Source organism: Talpa europaea (genome assembly GCF_964194135.1).
Source record: "Talpa europaea genome assembly, chromosome: 1".
NCBI classification, from domain to species: domain Eukaryota; kingdom Metazoa; phylum Chordata; class Mammalia; order Eulipotyphla; family Talpidae; genus Talpa; species Talpa europaea.
In genome coordinates, this window is record NC_140073.1 from 40210792 (window position 1) to 40232332 (window position 21541).

Consider the following 21541-nt stretch of genomic DNA (forward strand, 5'->3'; position numbering starts at 1 on the left):
AAGGAAGACAGAAAATAACATTTATTTAATGTGCCCCCTGGGCACATTAGTTTCCACCCGCCCTCCACACTATGAGTGTCAGGAGGCTTTCTAGAGAGCTCTGGGGGTATGGGTCTCTGAAAGGTGCATGTGCTTCTTGAGAATGGAGAGGAGAGGCAGAACCTGTTGGGAAAATATTTACTGCTGTACCGCCACAAGTCATGAGGTCAGCCACAATGTGTACTTGGGCAGGGGTGATGGATAACATTCCCCCAAGGTTTTTTTGTTTTTTTTTTTTAATTAATAAATTTTATTTTTATATTCCCCATACAATTGCAATCCCCCCATTCTGACCCCAATCCCTCCCCTCCCACCCCCCACCCCCCAAAAAGTGTCTCTGGTTCATAGTTTTTGTTGATTTTGATTTTCACTTTCTTATAGTTATTCATTTTCCTGGTCCCTTATTTAAGTTTTCTAGATTCCTGCTATGAGTGAGACCATCCGGTATTTTTCTTTTTCTTTTTGGCTTATTTCACTGAGCATGATCCCTTCCAGCATCATCCATGTTGCTGCAAATTGCATGTGTTTATCTTTTTTGAATGCTGAGTAATATTCCATGGTATATATGTACCACATCTTCTTGATCCAGTCATCTATTTTTGGGCATTTGGGCTGTTCCCAAAGCTTAGCTATTGTAAACAGTGCTGCTATAAACATAGGGGTGCAGGTGTTCTTTGGAATTGATGTTTCTGTGTTCTTTGGGTAAATACCTAGGAGTGGAATTGCTGGATCCTGTGAAAGCTCTATGTTTAGTAGGTCCAGAAATCTCCACACAGCTCTCCATAGTGGTTGGACCAGTTTGCACTCCCACCAACAGTGCAGAAGAGTTCCTTTTTCTCCACAACCTCGCCAACATTTGTTGTTGCTAGTTTTTTTAATATGTGCCATTCTCACTGGTGTAAGATGGTATCTCATGGTAGTTTTGATTCGCATTTCCCTGATTGCAAGTGATGTTGAACATTTTTTCATATGCCTGTTGGCCATTCGCATTTCCTCTTCAGAGAATTTTCTTTTTAGTTCCTCTGTCCATTTTTTGACTGGATTATTTTCTTTGTTGTTGTTGAGTCTCATCAGCTCTTTGCAGATTTTTGTGATCAGTCCTTTATCATTAGTGTTGTGTGCAAAAATTTTCTCCCAGTTGGTGGGGTTTCTCTTTGTTTTTGTTATTGTCTCTTTTGCTGTGCAGAAGCTCTTTAATTTGATGTAGTCCCAGCTGTTGATCTTTGCCTTCACTATCACTGTTTTGGGTGATGTGTCTGTAAAGATGTCTTTGATGTGCAAATCACGTAGTGTTTCGCCTATATTTCCTTCTATGTATTTTATGGTTTCAGGTCTTATGTCTAGTTCTTTAATCCATTTTGAGTTGATTTTTGTATATGGTGTGAGCCCCCAAGGTTTTGTAAGTTGTAGAGGTGAGGACCCACTTGGCAATGAAAGAACCTTGCTGAAGACATGGAGCTGAGATTTCATATCACAGATTTCCCTGAAGCAGCACAGCCCAGGTGACTGTGCTGGGCTTAGGAAAAGGTATGACTATGAAGGCAGAAGTAGGCACCTTTGAGCAGTTGGATAATCCCCTACACACGTGTAGGGTAAGGAAAAAATGCGAGGCTTTTCTGCCCTCCCGCCATCAAGATAGATGATGGATCCTTGCGGTCCTGAATGCATGCCTGATGGCAGGCACCTGGAATAGGGTGTGGGCATAGGTAGATGGGATTCACCTGGGCTAAGACTGGGTGGCGTCACGGGGACGCCAGTGGCAGAAGCCGAGAGAGAAGCACAGCCATGAGAAGAGCAGAGAGAATGTGAGAGAAGGTCGGAGAGCCCAGAGTGAAGACTTGCTGGGGGCTGGGAGGCCTGCCAGCCCCCCAGCACCCCTGCCTGCCGTGTACCTGGTAATCTAAATACAAAACCTGCAAAAGCCACTGAGAACTCTGACTCCTCCTTTACCGGGTCTGCTGGATCATAGAAAACCTGCTCTGTGGTCTTCCTGACCCTACACCACGCCCACCCTCTACTGCTCACAAAGGAAGGAGGTGGAGGACACAGAAGGAAGCAATCACATTTAAAATCTTAGGCTGGATCAAACTAAAATTAGAACTGTGTTGTCTATTACAGAGTCCTCTGCCTTTGCACTCTGAGAACCAGATTGTTTCACCCCTCATCAAATCTACCTCCCCATGGTGCTCATTTCCACACTTAGGGAAGTGTGAATGGGAAGTAAGAACGATTGAGAGTCTAATGAGCACTTGGTACCACGCTGGGCCCTTTACACCCAAGATCTCATCACCACAGATATTAACAAACCCTGTGAGGCAGGTACCATCACTCCCATTTTACAGATAAGAAAACTGAGGCCCAGGGAGGCATGATGACTCAGAAAGTAAGTGGCAATGCTACAAATGGAAGCCAGGTGAGTCTGACTCCAAAACCCATGCTCTTTCCAATACATATGCCTGCTACTTTTCAATGTGAGAAAATGAGCTTCATTTGAAGCTTAGGGAGTGATGAAAGCAACACTGCTATCCAATTTACCTTATGGCTCTGGGAAGGACTCAGCAAAACAGCCATCTGAATGATTCACTCCTGTGACTGACAAGACTTCTCTTTGGTTATAGCATCAGCAGCTGCTAAATCTGCTACACCACCCCTTCCCCCTCCAGCTCAGGGAGCTGGAATTATTTGTATAAGGATTTCAGTGGCCTTCTGCCTCAAGGCATTATTATCAGAGACTTTTAAGTGATAAAAATGTCATAAATCATAATAAAGGACAAGAGGAGTCAGGGCTCGGGAAGATAACAGAAGAGAGGATATTCTGAAAAACAGAGAAGTAAGTACTGATGCAAGAGAATAACTCCCAAAGTTTACACAAATATTCTTTCCTACCAATTTCTTCATGTGGTTCTTCTAACTCCCTGGGAAGTGGATGTTAGCAATTAAAAAAAAAAAAAAAAGCAGTACCATAAGATGAAAGTCTAAGGTTTAAGGTCAGAGAGAGGCTGGAATAAGAACCTGTCTCCAACTACCAGTTAGTGCATCCCCCTAACATACCTACTCCATAAAGCTGTGAAGACAGAAATCTGCAATAATTGTAAGGGAAAGAACCCAATAGTCTTGCTCCCCTGCATGACAGAACCAGGGAGGGGGAAGTAACAGTATCAGTATCAGGCATTTCACACTGAGTTACATTAAAAATAAAATTCATCATTATATTAAAAAATTAAAAAATAAAATAAAGCCTACTCTTTCCTCTCTCCATGTATTTCCCTTCCCGGTCAATGGGAACACATCTATGCAATCTACCAAACAGAAAAGTGGGTACCACCCTCGAACCTGCCCATTCTCCCTCCCTTTCAACCCCAACCCTGTTCATACTAGATGACTTAATCCTGACAAGTCGAGCTCTGTCTTTCAAATCACTTTCTATTTCAACTGCACTATTTAATTCAGGCCCTCATCACCTCTCCCCTGAAGTAATGTCTGGGTTTTCTCTATTGGTCTCTGGTTCCAGGCTCCTCTCCTTCAACTCAGCCTCCATCCAGTCTCCAAAATAATCCTAAAATACAGGTTGAGCTTCCTGTCAGTGACAACCTCTCCGGGAGGACATGCCTCTTGCAAGGGATTTCCTTCATCCCACTGCGGAAGAGAAGAGGAAACATGAGGCGAAGCGCCCAGTGTAGAGCCCCGATCCCTACTTCATGCCTGCAACATACCCAGGTCGTTAGAGCCACGTGCAAATGGTAGTTTTGTGTGCTGCTGCTCTTCTGTCCTCTGCCAGCCGACAGAAGCAAAGCAAGGCTTACAGAAGGTTGTGCCTTCAGATGGAAGCAGCACTGAAAGTACCCTGAATCAAGGTCGATGGGAAACCATCCCAATAAACACATTTTGGGGGGGCAAAATACCAAAAACAAGTTGAACTATGTGGAGGTCAGTTTTATGTATCAGTAAGTGCCCAGTTATTCAAGCAAATCCTAATCTAGATGTTGCTATGAAAGTATTTTGTAGATGTGATTAACACCTACAGTCAGTTGGCTTCATGTAAAGGAGTCTTCTGGATCATTTGGGTGGGCCTGACCTAATCAGTTGAGTGGCTTTAAGAAGAGAACTGGGGTTTCTCTGAAAAGGAAGTTCCATTTATTGATTGTACTCAGCCTGCCCTTCCTGAAGAATTGCCTTATGGATACAAGCTTCCCAGAGAGACTCAACAGTCACGTAAGTCAGTTCGTGGCATTAAGTCTCTTAACATATGTCTCCTACTGGGTCTGCCTCTCTGGTTGAACCTAGTCTTATTTACCCTGTCTCTGAATTCTCATTTTCCAGAACCTCTGACTTTGGTAAAAATCGATAGCTGGAACATTCCAGGTTTTGGCAAGGATGTGGAGCTACAGAAATCTTCATGTACTACCAGTATCACGTGTCAGGCATTAAAGCTAGGTCCTTTACATATACTGTCCCCTTTAATTGTGCTAATAACTCTGAGTATCCCCATCCTCGTTTTCCCCATAGGTAAACTGAGGCTCAGGGAGGCTGTAATTCATTCAAAGTAACAGAGCTAGAAGATGGCAGAGCTGAGATCTGAAGCCAAGCCAGTTTTTTTTTCATGTATTCAGTGTCCTGAAAAAAAAAAAACCCACATCATTTCTCATTTGAAAAAATGATAGTAAAACCATTTTTACTAAAACTATAATGTTCTACTTTGCTTTTTATGCAAAATTACCTTTCTTTTCTAACCACATAATTCTTACAACATCAGGAAGTCTCTGTTAAGCAAGGTGGTGGGATCAGATTATCATCTTTGTTTTTTTAATTGTGCAATTAGAGCAAGGAGGGCAAGTAAATTACTTAAAGTTATACACACACACACACACACACACACAGAAGATCAACAAAAGCACCTGAGCAATGTAAAGGACCAGAGGAAAAAGAGGGGAAGGCCTTTCAAGCACACCTCAAGAGTTACCATCTCCAAGGAGGCAGGCTGGTGCTTGTGGTCAGGATTTGGGGGCTACCATCCTGGGTTTAGCCATTGACTTGCTGTGTGACTAAGGCCTTCATTTCCTCACTCAGGCCTTCATTTCCTCTTCCATGGGGATTAGGCCATTTCTGAAGCTCCCTCTATGTTTAAGGTCAGTGGTTCTATCACCCCAAGCCTCTTAGATAAGATCAGTTAAATTCGACCCCTCGCCCTCAGAAAGGTAACCCTCTCCTACAAAAGCCAACAAAACAAGAAACTAATATAAGGAAGGTCAAAGACAGGGAGCAGATGAGACAGGGATTTAACACAGGAGAGTAAAGGAAAGGAAAATCACAGGGTAATGACTGTGTGGGCCTAGAGTAAGCATTTCAGGTTGGCACAGGAAGGCAGGGCTCTGGAGTGGGGTACAGTGAGGATGGTGGGGAGACTACTAATAGAGTTGATATATTTGACTGAATCAAAAAGAGTATTATATCAAAAGAAATTTTACAGATATTCTGGGGGCATTTTCAGGAGAATCAGTAATTAGTATATAAAAAAATCAATAAAATGAAGGGGACAAAACCTGGCAATTTTAACTCCAGGAGAAGAAAAAGTACAGCACGGGAGCCATATCATGCTACACTACTTGGCTCAGCAGTGAAAGCAGGATTTACACTGGCCACAATAATGAACTGAGGACTGAATCATAGCTGGGACGATAGAGAGAAGAAACAAGGGTGGTGATATAAGGTAATTAAGTTTTTATTTATATTTAATCAACAGATTCAATTTATTTTATCTAAAATTAATATCTTAAATAAGCATTTGATTTATTTAAGATATGCAGAGGAATGTAGAAAGAAATACAGAGGGCGATTCCTGAAAATAATTCAAAATGGTGGCTCTGGCAGTAGAACCAGGGGGTAGGAAAAGGTGAGGCAGAAACTGCAATTATTAAGCCTTTTAGTGATTTTTTTTTCTTTTTAAACACACACACACATACACATGCCATTCTATAATAAAAAGTAATTTAATAACAAAGAGCCCATGCTCCAGAGTCAAATAATCTAGTTCAAAATACCATTCCCACCAAATATTAGTTGTGAGATCCTAAGGCAGGAATGAATCTAACTTTTCTGCGTCTCCCTTTTCTCCTCTGAAAAACAGGGTTACGTGTTATAGTAAATGTACATATATACAATACACATGCCTCGCATCCTGGGAGGCGCTGAGCCTGGCATGTGCCACACAGAGTTCCCTAGGGAGGAAGGAGAGGTCGTTCATCCCACACTGGATGGCGAGACCACTTGGCTGTCAGCCTAGACATTCTCCTCTTCACCACATGCCAACCAGGCAACATGCAAAGTGGGGGAAGAGGACATTTCCTCTCACCTCACCCACAGAGCCTGGCTTCATTAATCTATGCCTGTGGCACTGATTTAAGAATAGAGGTGCAAGGGACGTGACAAGGAGGGCCATATGGGAAGCAAGGTAAAACACCAGAAAGAGCACTGGAGTGAGTCAGAAACAGACATGCAGAGCACCTACTCTGTGCCAAGAGCGTTTCCATAAACCACATAATTTACTCCAAAGACAAGCACCTACAGCAGCTATTATTATCTCAGTCTTTAGAGACAAGACACCCACGGTTCAGAGAAGGTAGCAACCTTGCCCACGGTCACACAGATACTAAGCAGCAGAGTTGGAATCAGTACCCATGACTTCCTAACTCCAAGGCCTCAGGCTCCTACACGATTTGTGCTGCTTGGGACAAATCAAGCCGGCTTTCTGAGACTGCAGTTCCTCATTTGTACACTAGGGACTGTGCTTTCCCAGAGAACTTCAGGGTTGCTAAGAAAAAACAGAAGATGGATGAGGTGAAGTGTCTGTGCTTTGGGAAGTAGAGAGGACACATAGGGTGCCACTGACAACTGTGGCACTAGCCACACTTGCACTATACTGTGGAGCTTCTGACCATGTCTCTTAGCCTCTTAGCCACTAAGGGAAAAGGGTGACTGGCCTTGGGCTAGGCCCAGAGTGGCAACCAGGATAAGGCACAGTCTGGTCAAGGAGTCTGATGGGGATGCTGAGGCCACCATACTTAGTGGAAACAATCAGACATCAGGTATGCTAAGGATCAAAAGGTCAGTAGCATCTTTCTTGTCTCAAGCTGACGAGAACTACTGAATTATTATCTTATAAAGCCACAGGTCACTGCCATTCCTCTCAGGCTCCTCTGTTGAACGGTTGTTAGCTTTTGAAAACAAATCCGATCAAGTCATTCCTCTGCTTTAAAACCTTCCCTGAGCCCTGTTACCCACCCACGGGATGGAGTTCCAGCTCCTTAGTCTGACATTTAAGGTCTTCACGACCAGGTGGCAGACTTCCCTGCCACGAAGTGCCCTATTCCCCGTCTCCTCTTGCTCCAGATCGCCATGTCTTCTCCCTGCTTTTGTTCTCCTCCTCCTACTCATCACTTAAAAGCCACTTCAAATATCATCTCTTCTGAGAAGCATTCCCTAAACCTGTGCAGGGTGAAGGCGTGAGCTTATGGATGAATAAAACACAATCTCAGAAAGCGTACAAGCTGAAAGAGCCCTCAAAGTTATACAATTCGTCTTACCCATAAAGAAAGGGAGGCCCAGGAAGGACAGGGCTCTGCTCAAGGTGACAGCAGTTAGTTTCGTATGCAGGTGCCTTGGCCAGGGCTCTTTCTACTACATGGTGCAAACTTCTAGTAAGTGAATGAGCCCACAAATGGCCCGATGGGAAAACAGAACATTGCTGAAGCCTCGTCCAGAGAAAGTGAACGAGACTTTGGCATGAAGAGTCACAGTTGTTCTGCATTTGAGGCTTTAGGTACACCCAGGAGGAACCCAGGAGGAGTCCACAGAGTCAAGGGACGGTAGAGACAGCAGCCATAAGGTAGATAATACTGGAGAGCACCAGCACAAGCTGAGGCCTGTGGGTACTAGGGTCAATACTGGGAGATAGCATGGTATCAGCTTGGCTCAAGAAATTTGCTCTGTCTTCAAAAGGACAGAGCAGACTCATGGGGCCTGACCATTTGGCCATTGTCAAAGTTGCCCCAAGTTGCACATGGTCTCCTCCAGGGGCTATACTCTGAGAACAGGCTGGGATAGGTACAGGCCTCCATCCCTTTAAACAAATACAGTCAGGACAAGGAGCTCTGCCCTTGCTGTTTTCTGTCCTCCAAAGCCAAAGTACAAGCTACAAGCTCCACTGATGCTGTTTCATATGCTAATAAGCCAAAGTCTAATGGCTGCAGGGAGGTAGCAGACGTTAGTCTGAATCCTGGGCTCCACCTGTTGAGTCTCCATTTATCCATCTGGAAAACTGGGACAATCCTCATCTGTCCATCTTCTTACTTGCATGGTGATGACTGAATGAAATGACATCTATCAAATACTCAGAATGGGCCCCAGCATTTAGTGGGTACTCAGCTACTCTCTTTTAATGATAAGTAAAAAAAATGTAACCCCCAAGTTATATAAATATATGAACAACTGAAAAATTCAATTTTAAAAAATAAAATAAAGATGTACAACACAGTTCTCTTTTATTCTGTAAAAGGGCATTATCTTTTCCTGAAAAAAGGGAGAAGAAAAGTCTTTTATTTTCTGCTACAATTGTGAACACTTCTGAGTGTCCTCCTAAATAACCCATAATGATTCCACATACATTAAAGTCAGTGGCTATTGAGACTTGGCCCTACCAGTGACCCTCAGCTGTCTTGTTGGTCCACCTGTCCCTCAGCCACGACTCGCACATTTTAAAACCCACCTTCCCTTTGCTCATGTTGATCCCTCTGCACAGACTGCTCTTCACCTTTCCTCACTCAGGAGCTACTTCTTTCAGCGATTTCGAAAATTGATCACACTTCCTCTTCATGCTTTCTTCCAATTCTCATCACTCTCACTGCTTTGTATTTATTCACTCATTCAAACAGTATTGATTAGGTACATATTATATGTCAGACTCAATCCATAGCTCTCTTTTGCATTAAATGTGAGCCCCATAAGGCAACAACCACCTGCTAGATTCCTCCACAACATCCAGAGTGGTACGTGGCACAGATCGGCCACCAGCAAGAGGAAGGAAAAGGAAAATATCGTCTCTAACATTCACTGTGTGTTTAACAAACATGTGAAGCGCCTACTGCATGCAAGGCAAGTGCAGACCATTTGGGTCTATTACATATGGAGGAATAAAAAATATAACCCCCAAGTTATATAGATATGTAAACAACTGAAAAATTCAATTTTAAAAAATTTAATAAAGGTGTACAACACAGTTTGTGAACGTGAGGGCAGACTCAAGTGGTGCAGCTGACTTAACAACATTTCTCAGATGGGGATCCTAAGGCCTGGAGAGGAACAGTGACTACCCAGGATCACACAGAGAGTTGGTGGCAAAGACCTCAGCCCTGCCATTGCAGAACCCTGCCTCTAGCTTACCCTGACTGTTTTTGACCTTGAGTTCACCTTGGTTAATTTACCTTTGCAAGGCCCCAAGCCTCTTGAGTGTCTGTAAATAAGTGCAGTTTTTGCTACTGTAAGCAACCAAAGAAGCCTCAGAGCATTGTACTAAAATGTGGTGGTCAACTGTGCCTAAAAGGCTGGCATGAGAGAGTGATAATTTAGCCAGTATGTGAGCCCTCCTGACGGCCAAGCATCCTCACCTGTGATCATGTGCAGCATGACTGCCAAGCGATAAACACCTTGCTTCTTTAGGAATAATGGTGAGGCGCCACCTTTATCGAAAGTTAAAAGGGACACCTTGCGGTGTGAGACTCTGCCTTGAAAACAAATGACTTGACAGAAATGTGACTTGAATGATAACTAATGGTCTGTAAAAACACCTCTGTATTAATTGTGAAACATCTTCTAAAATGCTAAGGATCTTATCATATTTCTGAGCAGGCAGGGAAGAGATATGGTGCCTCAAGTGGTGAGGTGTGTAAGTGGCAACATGTCCATCCGCTCCAGAGTTGAGCAAAGCAGGACTTGGGACACTGAGAACCAAGGAAACTGAAAGAGACTTCTCTGTTTAAGCACATACACCCACTCCTGCCCATGCATACTCCTACACTCTTACCCCCCCACACTGCTTGATAAACAGCCCAGGAGACAACAAAGCTTGAGAAAGCTCCTGGAAAATCAGTCACCAGCTCTGCAGCCCAAGCTCTGCCATTGATTAGCGGGGCAATCTTGAGTAAGTCACTGCCTCTCTTTATGTCTCATAGCAATGGGGAGGAAGGTAGTCAAAAAGAAAGGGAATTCAACAAATCAATAAATAGTGTAGAGACCATTGGTAGCCATCTGGAAAAATGAAGGTGAATCCACATCTGCCACTTATATCAGGATAAATTCCAAATGGATCAAAGACATGCATGTGAAAAACAAAACCATGTACATACTAGAATAAAATATGAAGAAAGTCCTTTATAGGCTCAAGTGGGGAGGGTTTCTCTAACTCAGATTCAGAAGCTATACAAGAAAAGACTGACAAATTTCATCTCTAGTAAAAGAAAGTGGTGCTTGACCAAACCAGTAAAAGACCAAAAAAAAAAAAAAAAAAAAAAAAAGAAAAGAAAAGAAAAAAAGAAAAAGAAAAAGTAAAACACCAACAGCAAAATCAAAAGACAGAAAAACTAAGAAAATACATTTGCAATAAATCACAAAGGCCTAATCTCTCTAATACATAAAATGCTCCTAGAAATCTATTGGGAAAAACCCAACAACAATCCAACTGTATAAAGGGTAAAGGATATTGTGGTAGGCAGAATAATGACCTTCTCTCCCCCCAAAATTCCTGATTCCTGGAGCCTTTGAATATGCCTTGTTATATAGCAAAAGAGAACAGAGGTAGCAGATTAATTTAAGTCTGCTAATTAGTTGAAACCTGACTGAAAAATAGGGAAAAACAGGGTGGACCCTGTATAATCACAAGACTCTTAAACGTGAAAGAGGGAGGCAGAGTCACCAACAGAGCGGCAGGATGTGAAGGAGACTTGCAGAGAGCCACAACTTCAAAGACAGAAAGCAGCCACAAGCCCAGGAGTGCAGGTGGCCTCTAGAAGCTAGAGAAGGCAAGAAAAGACTATGTAGAGCCTTCAGAAAGGAATGCAGTCTGTTCAGACCCTGATTTCAGCCCAATGAGACCCACTTCAGATTTCTGACCATTGTTCTAAATGGTCTAAAACCACTTATTGAAAATAAAATCTTTCCCTCCATTTTAGAGGATCCTTTGCGGCAAATCAATACCGGTGAGTCTCTTTTTGGACTTTCATTAGTTTCTCTGTTTGCATGTACCATCTTGACTATTGTAGCTTCATAGGAAATCCTGGTATCTGGTATTCTAAGGCCTCCGATTCTGCTCCTTGCTGTGGCCTTTCTAATCTGTCTAGCTTGTGTTACTATGAAAATTCAGCATCTTTTCACATGTCAAGAGCCATTTGTATTTCCTTCTTTGTGATGGGATCTCCTATATCTGTATTAGTTTTTCATTGCTACTGTAACAAATTATCACAAAATCAGAGGCTTAAGACAATATAAGTCTCTCAAACTGTAAGGGTGGTGCACTGACCGAAAAGCGGTGGGAGGGAGCCTTCTGGGGCCTAATATTCTGTATCTGGTACTGGGTGGTGGTTTTTTTAGTTATATACATATGCAAAAATGCGTCAAACCAAACACTTAAGATTTGTGTGTTTTACTATACATGTATGGTACTTCAGCTTAAAAAGTAAAACAAAACCACCCTAAATATTTTTTCACCTATCAGACTGGCAAAATTCCAAAAGTTTCTTAAAACACCATTAGGGAGGCTGCAGAAATAGGCGTTCTTGTACCTTGCTGGTGGGAGTGAAAAATGGTATAATTCCTCTGGAGGCTTATTTTGCAGGATCCTGCAAAATAACAAATACACTTGCTCTTTTGTAAATACACTTATTTGCACTTCTAAGAATTTATCCAACGACTACCCTCTCCCACACATGAAATAACACACACACAAGGTTATTTGCTGCCTCACAACTCGTAATAGCAAAAAACTGGAAAGGACCTAAATGTCCATCAACAGAGTACAAGATAAATAAATAATGGTACATGGATATACTAGATTCTACATAGCTGTAATAAAGAAATAGGAAGGCTTTTACACAGATATGGAGAGCTGTCCCAAACAAGATGTTGAAAGAAAAAAATCAGACATGAAAAAATATGTAGAGCATACGACCATTTATGTAAAAAGATTAAAATCTTGGTATTCATTTATACACACTAAAAGAAACTAGAGGGACACAGAAGAAACTACTCATAGCATTAGCTTCACATAAGGGTTTTGGGAACCAGGCAGAGAGAAGATATGGTAAGAGGGAGGTTTTTCATTTTAAATCTTTTTATGCTTTTTAAATTTTAAATCATAAACCTATAGCATTAAATAAGAAAATTAATTTTTTAAGAGAAGAGGGATGCCGGAAGGAGGAAGAAGAATGTTGAACAGGTGGTTTTCCAAAACAATGCCATCAATTTATGATTTTATTTGGTTATTATGCAGAGAACTGCTTAATCGTAAGCAAGAGATTTAGGTTGGATATACAGAAGAACTTTCCAACGTGAAGGGGAGCCACATATTGAAATAGGAGATGAAATAATCTTCCCTGGTGGTTTTAAAAACAAGCCAGACTCTCCCTGGCCTGCAGGAAGACAGCATCAGGGAGCAGACCACAGGCCCTGAAGTTAAAGTCCTGGTTACAGACTCAACACACAGATTCATCATCACCCTATGACCTGCATGGGCAACACTGCTCAGCCTTAGTTAGGCTTCCCACATCTAGAAAACAGGGTTAACAATGGTGATGATGGGCCTCCCCAGTGGCGCAGCAATTGAGCGCTAGGTTGCGAAGTTGGCCGCAGCCTCTACAGTGCTGGTTCGATCCCCGGCTGCTCCCCAGCCACCGGAGGAGGGCCCTACATGGCGCGCAGACCTCTCCTGCCGCCCACTGCTCCCCTCAGCAGTGTACTTCAGTCCTTCTGCCTGCTCTGCTCCCTGCTCTGGCTCTGGTGAATTCTCTCACCCTCCCGCGCTTCTGACTGTACCCAGTGCTTGTATAAATAAATAAATAAATAAATCTTTAAAAAAAAAAAAAAACAATGGTGATGGTGCCAATTCATCAACTGCTGAGGGTTCATGGGATCACATAGGTAAAGCAGTCACACTCTGCCTGTCATGCTGTGTACAGCACAAGCTTGTCCTACCCTGTAACTTCTCCACAGGCCCTGGAATTTGGAAAGAGTGTCTCTCAGAGGTATAACCAGTGTTTAAAAAAAAAAAAAGCGTTTTCTCTATTCAGTTCTTACATGACTTTGTTTGATGGGTTTCAGGCCCAGATCAGATTGCTTTGCCACACATATTACAACGGTACAAAGGTTCAACAATTGGAAATCATCAGTGAAATGGAGGGAGGAGAAAAAGATCCTTGCATAGATTATAGCTGCAATTTGGTGAAAGAACTGGCTTTGCTTGGAGGAGGAGGAGATACCACACTCCTGCCAAATATCTAACCCTTTAACAATGCCTGTCTGGTGAGCCTACGTGCTCCAGGAAAAGGCCACCAATAAAATCCTTTCCAAGGGTCTGTGTGGAGCAGGGAGAGAGGAAATGCAGTCAGCTTTTTTTTCTCTGCAGGAAAGGGAGGCTGAACAACTGCACATCAGGAGAGAAGGCAAACAAATTGCCCATTCAAGCCAAAATAAGCTGCTCCCGGGGGAAGCAAAACAGCTGGAGCCAATTCAGCCAGACACGGAGGTGAGGACCCTGAAAACAGAGTTGGGACCGGGGAGCCTGCCACCGGCAGGCAGGGATCTTCTGAGTAAGTGGTGGCCACATGCCCCCCACCTCACCTCTGCTGACCTCAGTCTAGGCCCATGAATGGGAGCCAGGCAGCCAGCTTTGTCAGATGTGGAGGAAAATCCTGGGTGGAAGGGAAGGAATAAAGAAAGCAGCACAGGAGTGAACCTGCCAAGTGAGCGTGCCCCTGCTGAGCACCTATCATGGGGCAGACACGCAGCAGGTACCTGATGCTCCTATGCCTTTTGGAAGAACAACTTTTAGAAGTGAGTAATTGTGAGGATGATTTTACAAAAGAGAACTTGGATGCAGCAATGCAGGTTCAGCACTGCGAAGTGAGTAAAGGAGGCACACATCACTGGAGATGTGGCCAGGCCAGTGTGGCCAATGGCCTCAGCTCTCGCCTCCCTGAATGTTACTCGAGTTTCTCTATATGTGGCTCCAGCAGTTCTTCATTTAAAGCAGGAACTTGCAGGCCTCACCATCCTATCTAGTCATGGGGGTGTCTGGCAGCAAACACATAATATGTCAAGAGAAACTTCACTAGAAAACTCAGGGAAAAACCAAAGCAAAATGCAAAGAAAGGGAGGGAAAGAAACCTGGAAGGAAGTAGCAGCACAGTTATTTTGATCCCCTAAGAAACCTGAAATGAGGCTGCTGTGGGACTCTCCTCAAGCTGGCATATGCAGGCCCTGAGTCCCTGGGACAAAGGAGAGCAGAATCCTGACCTGGAATAAATCTGGGTTAGCACTGTTTCAGGGCTGTTGGGATTTCCAGATTGACCAGATTAGGGTCCCCAAGCTCCAGTTTACAAATCCTTTCTACAGCTATACTGAGACCTACTCTGGACCCTGACATCTCGGTGGGGAAGATACTTTCTCATTAGCTGCTGAGAGTCCCACCCCGAACCTCAGGCCTTCTTAAAGTCATAGTTATGTACTTCCTTCCTTGAAGCCTCAATATAATAATAGTAATAGCTGTTAAGATTCACTGACTCTGGACTTTTGTGCCAGGCACTGTTCTTAGCACTTTACCTAACAACACTATAAAGTCAATATTATGATTTTTTCTAGATGAGGCAATCAAAACAGAGAGGTTAAGCCACTTATAGAAGGCTACATAGCTCATAAGTGGAAGAACCAGGATCACAAAGCAGGTTATCAGTTCCAAATGCCTGTGCCCTTCTTAACCACCACCCATATTGCCACAGATCCTTGGACTGCTAAAGAGCCATCTTGGAAGTCAGGCAGACAGATCTACCATTCACTGCTACTCATCCCTGGGCAACCTGTTAGCTGGTTTAACCTCTGAGTCTCAGTTCTTTTCTCTATAAAGTGGGTATAACAATTACACCTCATGGAGTTGCGTCCTTTCCCCAGAACAGCTAGGTCCCCAGTTATGCGCTTTCAGTCATCGATTTCACCTTCCCTTCCAGTTTGATTTGTCTGTGGCACATTTATTAGACATTAAGTCTCTTTATACCCTTGAACAAAGTCTGCCTTCTTCACATTCTGTAACTGTTTTTTGCCTGTCATGGGTGGGACACAGCCCCCACCTCTGAGGGGCTGGATCTCGGGGAATGAGACTGAAGGCCGAGAAATCCATTTGAAATAGGCAGCAGCAGAGGGGCTGAGGGGGAAGCTGACAATAAGAACCAGGCTTTTAGCTGGTAAGCACTCTTCTACAGTTTGTCTCCCTCTTGCTGGCCTCCTGCCAGGGCAAGCAGGCGGCTTCTTGTCACTTCATATTGCACAACTTGCACCCTGCAGGGCACCCACTGAGGGCCTCATTCCTCTGGCTGCGGGGAGCCTCTGCTCCCAGCTCACAGGCAGGCAGGGAGACATGTCCAGAGCCCTGTGAGAGGGCACACACATTTCCTAACTCTGAACCATGCACTCAGTGGACTGTGAGCCATGCCCCAGGTGCTGCAGACGGACAGAAAATAACAGGTCTGCCCTCAAAGCATTCATCACATGCCCTGCTCCCCCACAGCCTCTGATAGTCTCCTTATTTGGATACTGCTGGATACACCTTTCCAGAATATTCTTTCCCTCAAGAAATACTTCATTAGAACAGTTACACCCACAAGGGATTCTCCCCTCTCGCCACCCTGACCAAGGGAAATGAAAATTACATATATATATATATATATATATATATTTCTTATTCTCCTGCATTATGCCAAGTATTTCACATACACTCTCTCACCTAATCCTCAGAACAACAATCCTGCAAAGCAAATGATCCCTGTTACGTAGATGAGGGAACCATGGCAGCTAACACAGAGGTAGAGCTCCTTGAACCAAGGCTCTGCCTGCAGAGTCTATGCTCTTTCTACAGCCCCAGGCTACCTCTGCGAGCTCAGCCTGTTGCCCTGCTTGCTGACCCCCACCCCCAAATCTGGATTTTGTTCTTTCATAGATTCAGATTCCCTGTAATCTTCTTGTTTGTGCTGATCCCAGAGGAAGCCAACCTCTCCCAGTCCAGAGACAGCAGCAGTAGCGACATCCTAGGCACTGACTCTGACTCTTTGATCTGCCTGTCTTAATTACACCCAGGCTAGAGCAGTTCCGGTATAAAGTATCTGGTGCTGCTATTGCAGGTTTGCTGCTAACATTTTCTCGCTCCTTCTCTGACTCCAGCCCCTTTTACTCCCCCTCCCCCCAGCCCTTGCTGGCTGGCTGTCTACCTCCTCTGCTGTCCTTGGTTCTGCCTCCTTGCACATCACGTTCAGGCCTGCAAAGTAGTGCTTCAAACTGCTGCCTCCCCAGGCAGCTGAGCCAGTCTAGCTCAATTCAGAAAAGAGTGCTTGAGTCTCTGCTGAGTGCCAGGCACTGCTCTGGTTGCTGCAAATAAGCAGGAAGCAAAAGGAAAACACAGGGGCCTTGCCCTTCAGAAGTTTACAGTCAGAGGCCAGGAGCAAGTAGACAAAAGCAGAAATCACCCATACAAGGCAGACAGTGACGAGGTTACAATAGAGACCTAAAATGTCAGAGCTGGAGGGGACCTTGGCTTTTTGCTTTACTTTCTCCATTTTACAAATGGGGGAACTACAATCCACAGGAGATCAACTATTTGCACTAAAGATAGCGAGTTAGTAACACCTAGCATTTCTACCCTTGTTAGGAGCTAAATCCTGTTCTTTATCCTTTATATATATCAACTTGTTTAGTTCACACAACAATTATATAAAGTAGGTGCTTTTGCCCTCCTGGTTTATTGTTTTCTCTCTCACTTTCAAGATGAGAAAAATAAGGCATCAAGGGGTTCAGGACTCATCCAAGTTCACATAGTAACACTAATAAGTGGAAGCCTGCATTAAACTCATGCTGTCTGACCCTATGTTCCATCCTCTTTGCTGTCCTGTAACATGAGATTGAGTCTGTGGAGGTGCTAAGAAGGCTTCTTTTGAAGGAATTACTCATAGGCCATATTATAAAAACAGTGAGCCCTGGTTGTCCAGAGGAAACCTCAATGAATCAGCTGTTTGGCTTTAAAGGGGAGTTCCTGAGTGCAATAAAATACAAGGCAGTGAGGGCAATGAGCAGAGCCCTGTGTTTCCAAAGAGCCAATCCAGAAGAAAGAACTTGCCTGTAAGGGATTTACTAGAAGAACCAGGAACAACCCAATCCTCTTCCCCTTTTCTCTCTAGCTTTTTACACATGATGCCCCCAGACTGTAAGATCTTCAATATTCTCAAATGCCTTCCTGAGGCAGGGAGGCCAGCTCAGGCAACTTAGAAAAATGCTCAGTGATGTGGAATGAAATTTTTAGAAAAGGAGATTTCAGTAGAACCTTGGTCAAACAAAGACTTCCATTTCCAAGAATCTTCCCTGAAACACAGCCCCTGACCTGTAGTTAACCAAGAATCTTCTCTAATTCTGCCAGTTTCATGATAAACAAGGTTTATCGGTATAGTAATCACTTACCAATCACTGCCAGATTATGCTCTGAGCCACAAGAGACCTGTGAAAGAAAGAAAATAAATTATGTGAGAGGAAGCAAAGATATTTGCATCAGTATATTTTATGATCACAGTTATTTTTAAAGATACTATCCCTTTTGGGGGAAAATTTTAGGAAGTAAATAGAAAGGGATGCCATATACAAAGGTTAAAACTATAATTACAACATATTATCACATAAAGAGAAAAAAATGTATTGAATGAAAATGTTTTTTTGGTCTTTAAGCAGTGAGACCATAAATGGTCTCTTCATCCTTTCTTCTTACTATTTTGTATTTTTCAAACTTTCTATAATGAGTATGTATTACCATAAAAATGGAAATATATAGCAACATAAGCGACAGTTTCAGAAAACTGGACTAAGAAAAACCATCCCTGTCACCTGGATTGATAAAATGAGCAAGGAATTCAGTGGAAACAGACCTGTCTGAGGAGAAATGCCCGACTTTCCCTTGTCAGCTCACTCTCACACGCGGCCACACAAACTATCTGCAGGTCTCAGAACATGACATGGTCACTCACACCTCTAGGCCTTTGCACAGGCTCTTCCTCTGCTTGAGCGCCTCTCCTCAACTGCCTGTCTAGAAAACTTAACTCTCATCTTTTAAAATCTGAACGCATCCACAGTGACTCTTTTGTTATGGCTTCAAGACAAACTCAAGCACTCCTTTCATATAAGTGACTTATATGAACCTTGTAGTTAGTATCTTGCTGCCTCTGACATTTTTTCTGTCTCCTCACTAGACTACATGTGTCTTGAGGACAGGGCTGAGGCTTATTCATCCCTTCTATTGCAGAAATGGACTGTGTAAGATCCAGAACTCTGCTAAATGAGAGAATAAAAGAACTAAATACACAAAAGAACAAAGATCTAACACATAAAAGGCATCACTTGGGACTGAATCCAGCATTTATGCACAATGAGACACATTGCTTGCCTTTCAGTCTCTGTCCATCCCTACTTCTACCAGAAGTGGATGGAATGTAAAAACCTTTCCTTGGGGACTAATGAAAGGAACTCTTACTCTAGAGAAGCATCCTGTGACCCTTATCAGGATGCTTACTTTAGCTGCTAGCAAGACTAAGGCTTCAGGTACTCATGAACTATCAATGCTGGATGGGCTAAAGATTGTATGGTCCAATATTTCAACATCATGAGGACAAAACCAAGGCTTGGGAAGAGGAAGTAATTTGCCTTGGGTGTCAGAGCAAGTGTGTGTCAAAACTTAAGAGTCATTCTGATTCTCCCGATTCTCATATAAGCAACTTTCTTTATGCTATTGGTTCTCACTCTTTTCCAGCAGAAACCTCTTGGAAGTGATATTCAAAGGTAATTAGCACAGGCCCGTAATATTTAAGGTAACTGGCTCAAACAGCCAAATAGCATGCTAATTGATGAGAAGAGGCAGCAAGTAATTCTAGGCTTTCTTCCTTGTAAGAGCTTCCCAGGTCCCATCTTCCACAGGGATGAGGGGTAACCACACTTAAGTGAACTCTCTAACAGTGTCTGGTAAAGAAACACCTATGTAGTTTACCCTGGTAAACATTTCCAGGTTGTCTAGTCTCTGAACTCTTTGCAGCAGGCTCTCAATCCGATTTATTGGAGGAGTCACACTGGGCCTCACCCAGGGCTGCACACACAGCGAAGTCCATCACACATTTTCTGGTTAGACTGAGACTGGTTCCCTAGGTTTTGTCATAGGAAGCTTCTTAAATAACTGGGGAAAATTTAGATGTCTACCAATAGCAGAATGCTTATATAAATTGTGGTACAACTATCTGATGAAAGAGTATGTATCCTTGGAAAATGAAGCTTACAGTAATAGGAAAATACCCAAGATACCATGTGAATTGAAAAATTGCATAAAAATGTATATATAATATGATCTATAAAACAAACGATTTTAAAAGACCAGAAGGAATTACTATCTTATACCACATAGTGAAATCAATTCAAAATGGATTAAAGACTTGTATGTAAGGACTGAAATCATAAAATACACAGAAGAAAACAGAAGTCAATAGCTGTTTGACACTGATCCTAGTGATGTCTGTGGATTTATCTCCAACAGCAAGCGAAACAAATGGGGTTATAAACAAATGGGACTCCACCAAACTAAAAAGTTTCTGCACAGCAAACGAAACCATTGTTAAAACGAAAAGGCAACCTACTGGAGGGAGATCATGTCTGCAAACCACACATCAGACCAGGGGTTAACATACAAACAACTCATACAACTCAACAAACAAATAGCATACCACCTGATTGAAAAATGGGGAGAGGAGCTAAACAGACATTTCACCAATGATACACAACAGACACATGAAAAGATGCTCACTATGGCTTATCACTAGGGAAATGCAAATCAAACCCAGTGATATATCACCTCATACCTGATAGAAAGGCTATTATTAAAAAATCAAGAAATAATAGGTGTTGGCAATGATGTAGAGAAAAGGGAACCCTTGTCCACTGTTGGTGGGAATGGTGCAACCACATGGGAAACAGTATGTGGAGAGTTCTCAAAAAAATAAAAAATAGAACTAGCATATGACCCAATAACCCTACTTCTGGATATTTACCCATGAAAACACGAACTTGAAAAGATATATTCACCCCTATGTTCATTGCAGCACTATTTGCAATAGCCAAGATATGGAAACAACCCAACCGCCCAACTCAGAGGGTGAGTGGTTAAAGAATATATGTGGTACAAAACATGGAATACTACTCACCCATAAAAAGGATAAAATCTTGCTATTTCTGACAACATGGATGGACTTTTAGGGGGTTGTGCTAATTGAAGTAAGTCAAAAGGAAAAAGACAAGTACCATATGATTTCACTCCTTTGTGGAATATAAAGAAAACAAAACAAACCCTTGATTCTGTAAACAGAATGGCATCGTCAGAGGGGAAGGAAGTGGGAGGAAATGGCAAAATGGGCCGACAGGTAGCAGAAGGTAACTAGACATTTGTTTGTGGGCGTGGTGAGATGATGTAATCTTGGAACCTATACAGTTTTATATACTAATGTTAACTCAAAAAAAAAAAACCACTAGAAGGAAATACATCACAATGTTAACAGGGATTACCTCTGGCCTATGAATGAGGCAGGAATTATGAGTATGATTTTTCCCTTTGCTTCTTATATGCTTTGAATTTTATACCCTATTTTTATAATCAGAAAAAATATATTTTAAAAATACATATATTACAGTTCCCACTACAGAGAGGGAAAATCTGGTTATAAAATTATAATTATAAAATGTATAAAATAATTATAAAATTAAATGCTACCCAAATCCAAAATATTTCAAAGTAGTGGAGAAAAATATTTGAAGGAGCTATAATGAAATGTAAGGGTAGTTGGATCACAGTGGTAAGATATGAGTTTGTTCCTTCTATTCTGTTTTTCAAATCTTCTTTTACTCTGGTGGCAGTGATAAGAGCAGGAATTAAAGTCATCCTATATTTAAGACTCGTATGTGCCAGGCACTTTAAAATATTATCACATATTAACCATCACAACAATCTTTTCAGGTGGGGTCAGCTTTGCTCATTTTAGAGATAAGAAAACTTGAGACTTATGTAAATTAAACAGCAACAGCAGAACTAAAACCTAGGTCTGCCTGATCTCCATGCTCCGTGTTCTATACTGTTAGATCACGTTACCTTTATTTAAAAAAAAAACAATCATTTCATTTTGCA

General features: G+C 42.6%; 1 protein-coding gene across 1 annotated transcript in view; it reads right to left on the reverse strand.

The window, feature by feature from the left end:
* Positions 1 to 21541, reverse strand: part of SERGEF (secretion regulating guanine nucleotide exchange factor) — a gene marked incomplete at its 5' end in the record, with an annotated part of 211025 nt that overhangs the window by 60720 nt on the left and 128764 nt on the right. Inside the window, one exon of the mRNA XM_084249652.1 lies at positions 17797 to 17833. Coding sequence (XP_084105778.1) covers positions 17797 to 17833 — 37 coding nt within the window. The remainder of the gene's footprint in view (positions 1 to 17796; positions 17834 to 21541) is intronic.